Source organism: Salvelinus namaycush, chromosome 22 (genome assembly GCF_016432855.1).
Source record: "Salvelinus namaycush isolate Seneca chromosome 22, SaNama_1.0, whole genome shotgun sequence".
Taxonomy (NCBI): Eukaryota; Metazoa; Chordata; class Actinopteri; order Salmoniformes; family Salmonidae; genus Salvelinus; species Salvelinus namaycush.
Genome location: NC_052328.1, coordinates 22,821,704 through 22,829,571, shown reverse-complemented (window position 1 = coordinate 22,829,571; position 7,868 = coordinate 22,821,704). Strand labels below are relative to the sequence as shown.

General features: G+C 43.1%; 1 protein-coding gene across 1 annotated transcript; it reads left to right on the top strand.

Annotated features, from left to right (window-relative positions):
• The first annotated feature begins 2,866 nt into the window (after positions 1–2,866).
• On the top strand, positions 2,867–5,779 carry LOC120017795 (G-protein coupled receptor 26-like). The gene is made up of 3 exons (XM_038960768.1): positions 2,867–3,537; positions 4,519–4,632; positions 5,539–5,779. Exons 1-3 carry the CDS (start codon positions 2,867–2,869, stop codon positions 5,777–5,779), a joined length of 1,026 nt encoding a protein of 341 aa, XP_038816696.1.
• Positions 5,780–7,868: the final 2,089 nt, after the last annotated feature.

Genomic DNA, 7,868 nt, shown 5'->3' with positions numbered 1-7,868 from the left:
AAGCAGATGGGAGAGCATGATTGGCTGGGTACAGACTGGTGACGTGTTACAGCCAGCCGGCCACGCAGGCCAGCACAGGGCATCACAGCCGGCAATCTACAGGAGAAAGACCATGATGATGGGTTCTAATTAAAAGTATGATAGGATAGGGTGTAGATAATTTGCATGTGCTGCTATCTCTGGCCAAGCCTTCACAGCTAATGGATCATATAAACTGGGTGGTTCGACCCCTGAATACTGATTGGTTGACAGCCATGGTATATCAGACCGTATACCACGGGTATGACAAAACATTTATTTTTACTGATATAATTACGTTGGTAGCCTGTTTATAATAGCAATAAGGCACCTCGGGGGTTTGTGGTACATGGCAAATATACCATGGCTAAGGGCGTTGAGTCGTGCCTAAGAACAGCCCTTAGCCGTATATTGGCCATATACCAGACGCCTTCGGGGCTTATTGCTTAAGTAGAGCACCACAAAACTCCTCCAACTACTGAATAGACATATCAGCAGAGGAGCAGTAGTGTCATATTTAGAATATGCAGTAGTACGCATCATATCAGCAAGCATGGACTTTTGTTTATACTGTACCTGTCATATGTAAAGATATTTGGATAGCTTTATGGTTCAGAAAGTTTCAAATAATAACAGCCAACAAACTTTCGCTAACCATCTAGTTGTATCTCACAATCTCTGCCTTGTCAAAAGTGTACCATTAAAAATGATTTTCTTGGTTAAACTAATTAGAAAACTATCTGTAGACAATATCAATGCCTTGCGACTACCCAGAATTCCTGGATCACTGTCTTGACCACTTTCTATTCGAAGACTGATTGTGGTCCTCTCTGGTGGTGGAGAAATCTCTTTCAATCTAATTACATCATATCAATGCTTTTAATTCAGCCCAGAAACAAATCTAATATATAAATGATTTTGTGCAAATTAGTCATTTCAACTTTCCTCTTTACTCTGGCCATTCTCATTGAGTATGTTAATTGAACTTTCCAATATAGAACAAGATGGGAGGGAGGTGTCTGACAGTGTTAAATGAGGGCCATTTGATCATGTGTGATGATTGTGTGAACAGTCTGGGGCAAAAACTAGAGGGGAAAGAGACATGGCTTACAGGCCACGTATGCATCCCATGTCATAGTATGTTTAAATTCTCAATAAATACTAAATAATTTCTCTATTGATTGAGACATGACTATGTCTGTCTGGGTCTGTCTGTTCTATTCTGTGTTTACCAGATACACAAGTCCCCCATCTGGCCCTGCCGCTGTCATTGACGTGAATCCGTTCAATCACCTATTGTCAACACCGTCAGCAGCAAAGTCGCATGTCCACTCCAGCAGCATTGCAACATGAACCATCCTCTCTTGTCTTGTGGAGAAATAACACATATTTGTAATCTCTCTACATTGTGTAATTCTCTTGTGTTATTCATTAACATTAATAGCATTCAACACTGAGCAGAAAAACAGTAGTAGCTACACTTAGATACTCTCTCATACCATCCCATTTAGTATGAATGCCAACCTATGCCTGTAGGTCATGGGATGCTATCAGAGATCTTTCTAGACAGGGGGCTGTAAATAGTGTGTGTGTGTTGTGTGTGCCTAAGAAGCCAGTATACTATCTGTGCAACGGACCATACAAATATGGATGGGGACAAGCCGAGCATTAGTCATTGGAAAAGCAGTGTTTTTGAAAGAATGGCAGCTTCAGGCTTCAGAAAGCTTTTGTAGATAATCACGCTGGCTGTTTGTCCACACAATTAATAGAAAAGAATAGAATACAACTTTATTGTCCATTGGTTAGAACATAGAACATTTTCTGCCTTTATCAACACCCCCAGATACATACAAACACATTGAGAGATACAGGGTCAGCAGAAGTGCAACACCACTGTGTGGAGAGCAATTGTGGGGGGTCAAGTGCTTTACTCATGGGCACAATGGCAGGAGATGGTGGTACATGGGATCAGAGACCAGCAGCCATCCAAGTATGATTTCAGTTATTTTCTCATTTCTGTGTTGCCCTGCCTGGGGCTTGAACCAGAAACCTTCTGGCTGCTGGACAGCCTCTCCAACCTCTAGGGCTTAAAAGCTACTGCTGCCGATTGACCATATGTTGTGTCTATAATATCTATAATTATAAATTGTGATATCAGTCATTTAAATGCTCCATACTCTTGTGGATTAACTACATCCTGGTTCACTCCTATAACGCAGTAATATGGGATTTACATCAGCTAGAGATAACACAAAGATACATTTGTTGTATAATGTTTATCGATTTGTAGGGTCTAGCACGATGTCAGTTACATGAGTTAACACTTACCGCATGATATTGAAGAAAAATACATTTTTGGTTGCTTTGGGGAGGCGATGGAGTGTGTAGCATATGGGTGTGGGTGAGGTGTGACATACGACATAAGCATCGCCAGAGACAGACCATCCGAGAGACTGCGCTGGGCGTTTGCAAAGCTGTCCATCAGTGCACTACGCAATTGCGCAATAAGCGGATGTTGTGCGAGCAGTGGCAATAAATAAATAGTTAGAAACTTAGTGCAGCCACACGTGCAGGGGTGTGTCTGTTTGTAATCACCCGTCCCTGGAGACACTGGGTTCAGCACATCGAGGATACTTGGATGCCCCTTCTTGCGACTCTCCATAGTGAGCCGGCTGTATCGTTACATGGAGACACGAGAAGGACAACGAAGAATAACCGTGGAACTGTGTCGGGTGTTTACTTGTTGGACCTCGTAGTTCCAGCACGATGCTATATGTAATTTGTTTCAGAAGCTGGACGGTGGATACAATTGTCAAAAGTGCGGATATCTGAGCGGGACGCACGCACAATGCACATTGCGGACATGGCTGTCTCTGTGTTTGTAGTAGTGATCATCGCCGTCTCGTTTCTGTCCAACGTGGTGGTACTGATCTGCTTTCTGTACAACCAGGAGATTCGAAAGCAGGTGCCCGGGTTGTTTATCCTCAACCTAACCGTCTGCAACCTGTTGCTCACCGTGTCCAATATGCCTCTAACTCTGGTCGGACTTATCAACAAAGGAAACACTGGAGGCAGCGGGTTCTGTCAAACTGTGGGTTTCCTGGACACTTTTCTCACCACCAACTCAATGCTCAGTATGGGGGCTTTGAGCATCGATCGATGGGTGGCAGTGGTTTTTCCGCTGAGCTACCACTCCAGAATACGACACCGGGACGCAGTGATAGGGCTTGGATACACGTGGATGCACTCGCTCTCGTTCTCCACGGTGGCCACTTGCTCTTCCTGGGTTGGGTACCATCACCTTTACGCATCATGTACGCTCTGCAATGCGAGAGCAAGCGGCTCCCGGACGCAGTTCATCATCTACACTGTGGTTTTACACTCTCTCACTTTTCTCTTGACCTTAATCGTGTTGTGTGTAACGTACCTGAAAGTTCTGAAAGTTGCGCGGTTTCACTGTAAACGCATCGACGTGATCACTATGCAGACCTTATTGCTGCTTGTGGATATTCACCCGAGGTAAGCCGTTGAGCCTAGTCTGAGTCATTTGCTTTTGACATTTTTTCAGATTATCCCACGAATTGTAATTGCAAAATTCCCAAAGCGATTTCAGTGGAGTTAGGATTAATTTCAGCACCACCGTTTTGGTCCAATGTTAAAGGTCTCAGATCTCAGCCCCCTTTATCAAAACTAAAATGACACAAATATATTCCAAACCAAGAGCTCTTCACATACAGATCAAAACCATTATAAATTGTGACCATTATAAAACTAGATTTTCCTGTGTTTTATATACATTCCCACCCTATCAGGTTGGAATAATACTGTGAAAATATGAAAATGATAATAAGAGCTGTTTGAAAAAGCGCGTGAAATTTCAGCCTGTCATGGTGGGATGGAGTTTTGGCCTGCCTCCCCCTCCCAACTCTGACCACTCCCAGACAGTCCTAGCTAAATTCTTGTTTGAGAAATTGCTCTTTACTAAGAAGCTATTTTTGTTTATTTTTGACCATGTACATTGAAAACAATCACATTAAGGTACTTAATTGTTACCCAGAAATTATTTGATATTGAGATAAAAACGACTGCATTGGACCTGTATGGTTTACTGCATTTGATTATCCCTTTTCAATCACCTCCACATTACATAACTCAAATAGTTAAACTAGCCTCAAATAGGTAAATTGATGCCATCTCACTGTCACTTTCTCTGTTATCTGTCTTTCTTCTTTCTCAGAGCCGTGGTCAATTCCTTGTGATTAGCGATCAATTAAACAATAAGTATTGACCTGGAATTGGACTTGATTTACATAATGGATGTGTTACAGTTTCGATATCTTGAACAATCCATTGGCATTGACCTGAGGCTGTGCTCTGATACTGTCCATAGAAGCATGCTGTTTTCTCCATCACCCTTCATTCCACTCGAGAGGCCATGTTTGAGGCTGTGCTCCTGGGTCGTCCCCTGGGTTAATAACGGTCCCCTCTGTCCTTTGGTAGTGTGCGCCAGCGATGCCTGGATGAGCGGAGACAGCGGAGGCAGAGAGCCACCAAGAAGATCATCACATTCATTGGAACATTTGTGGTGTGCTTCGCCCCTTACGTCATCACGAGGTGAGCAGGGGTTCAAATCTATCCTCAACACCCCTATGCATGTGGGATGGTGTTATATTGTGGGATTGGCTGCTGTGAACTGCGTTGACACCAATTCCCCAATGAGACCAACGAAAGTTGTCTACTTCCTGTGCAAATGGCTTGTGCTTTAGCCCACTGGGTAGAAAGATTGAATTTGCAATGTGGACGATGGGTTTTGTGTTAATGAATTTCAATCCAGTCTACAGTGGACCATAATCAATTTCTACAACCCCATCTTATTATGTTCTATCGATCCATATCTAAATCACTAACCAATCAGCTTGAGGGTGATTATGTTGTAACCCTTTTTCTTCATGAGTTTTAGGATGAAACCCCAGGGAAGGGAGAAAGAGTGTAAGAGAAAGATAATCTGTAAGAGAGTTAGCACGGGTGGACATGTCATTATGAGTGAGTCAGAGACCATGACGATACTGCTCATTACACCTGCTGCCTATTGTAGAAGTGCAGCTTCAACCCTTCAGAAGGGGATAGAACATAACCGTGGAGATGGAGATCACATCAGGGGCTATAATTATAGTGAGATCCACATTGTGAATTTGATAGCTGCTGTAAATCACAAGACCACTGACCTGAGCTCATCATTCTGAGAATAAGCCTTGTCCTTGTGAAACGCCTCCATACACTTACCTGGTAAGGACAGTGAGACAAACAAGAGCAACTCCACATCCCCTAACATTCACTATCGAATCAGAGCCATGGCATTTTGAAGCAAAATGTTGACATTTCTGAAAGCTTATTAAAGACTTTCCACAGGACATTAGCTTTTTTGACATCTGTGTTGTTTTTTCACTGGTCTATGAAACAGTCCTTTTAAGCTATCCACTGTTCATAATATAACTTATCTCTCTGTGCTTGTCGTGGCAGAATCTTCGAGCTCTTCACGCTAGGACAGATAAACCCTCACTGGGGTGTCTTGTCTAAGTGTTTGGCCTACAGCAAGGCAGCCTGCGACCCTTTTGTCTACTCACTGCTTCGGAACCAGTACAGGAAGACATGCAGCGACCTGACCAACAAGATCCTAAAGAGAAGTTCCTTTAACTCCTCCTCCCGCATGGTGGAGAACGGCAGGGCCAACGACACCATAAACATCAAACCCACCCATTGACTATGGCAGGATGGACACATTGAGGTACTTACATACAGTTGAAGTCGGAAGTTTACATACACTTAGGTTGGAGTCATTAAAACTCATTTTTCAACCACTCCACAAATTTCTTGTTAACAAACTATTGTTTTGGCAAGTATGTTAGGACATCTACTTTGTGCATGACACAAATAATTTTTCCAACAATTGTTTACAGACAGATTATTTCAGTCATAATTCACTGTATCACAATTCCAGTGGGTCAGAAGTTTACATACACTAAGTTGACTGTGCCTTTAAACAGCTTGGAAAATTCCAGAAAATAATGTCATGGCTTTAGAAGCTTCTGATAGGCTAACTGACATCATTTGAGTCAATTGGAGGTGTACCTGTGGATGTATTTCAAGGACTACCTTCAAACTCAGCACCTCTTTGCTTGACATCATGGGAAAATCAAAAGAAATCAGCCAAGACCTCAGAAAAAAGATTGTAGAACTCCACAAGTCTGGTTCATCCTTGGGAGCAATTTCCAAATACCTGAAGGTACCATGTTCATCTGTACAAACAATAGTACGCAAGTATAAACACCATGGGATCACGCAGATATTCATACCGCTCAGGAAGGAGACGCGTTCTGTCTCCTAGAGATTAACGTACTTTGGTGCGAAAAGTGCAAATCAATCCCAGAACAACAGCAAAGGACCTTGTGAAGATGCTGGAAGAAACAGGTACAAACATATCTATATCCACAGTAAAACGAGTCCTATATCGACATAACCTGAAAGGCCGCTCAGCAAGGAAGAATCCACTGCTCCAAAACCGCCATAAAAAATCCAGACTACGGTTTGCAACTGAACATGGGGACAAAGATCATACTTTTTGGAGAAATGTCCTCTGGTCTGATGAAACAAAAATAGAACTGTTTGGCCATAATGACCATCGTTATGTCTGGTGGATAAAGGGGGAGCCTTGCAAGCCGAAGAACACCATCCCAACCGTGAAGCACGGGGGTGGCAGCATCATGTTGTGGGGGTGCTTTGCTGCAGGAGGGACTGAGGCACTTCACAAAATAGATGGCATCATGAGGATGGAAAATTATGTGGATATGTTGAAGCAACATCTCAATACATCAGTCAGGAAGTTAAAGCTTGGTCACAAATGGGTCTTCCAAATGGACAATGACCCCAAGCATACTTCCAACGTTGTGGCAAAATGGCTTAAGGACAACAAAGTCAAGGTATTGGAGTGGCCATCACAAAGCCCTGACCTCAATCCTATAGAAAATTTGTGGGCAGAACTGAAAAAACGTGTGTGAGCAAGGAGGCCTACAAACCTGACTCAGACACACTAGCTCTGTCAGTAGGAATGGGCCAAAATTCACCCAACTTATTGTGAGAAGCTTGTGGAAGGCTACCTGAAAAGTTTGACCCAAGTTAAACAATTTAAAGGGAATGCTACCAAATACTAATTGAGTGTATGTAAACTTCTGACCCACTGGGAATGTGATGAAAGAAATAAAAGCTGAAATAAATCATTATCTCTACTATTATTCTGACATTTCACATTCTTAATATAAAGTGGTGATCCTAACTGACCTAAGACAGGGAATTTCTACTAGGCTTAAATGTCAGGAATTGTGAATAACTGAGTTTAAATGTATTTGGCTAAGGTGTATGTAAACTTCCGACTTCAACTGTACCTAAGTAGTGAGCCATGGTTGGAGAGTGGAGAGAGTGGAGAGAGTGGAGAGAGTGGAGAGAAAAACCTGAGAAGAGATTGTTGCTTTGTATTGATTTCGTACTTTCGCAGTTTTTTATTATTTTTTTAAAAATTTAACCCCTTTTCTCCCCAATTTTCATGGTATCCAATCGCTAGTAATTACAATCTTGTCTCATCGCTACAACTCCCGTACAGGCTCGGGAGAGACGAAGGTCGAAAGCCGTGCGTCCTCCGAAGCACAACCCAACCAAGCCGCACTGCTTCTTAACACAGCGAGCCTCCAACCCGGAAGCCAGCCGCACCAATGTGTCAGAGGAAACACCGTGCACCTGGCCCCCTTGGTTAGCGCGCACTGCGCCCGGCCCACCACAGGAGTCGCTGGAGCGCGATG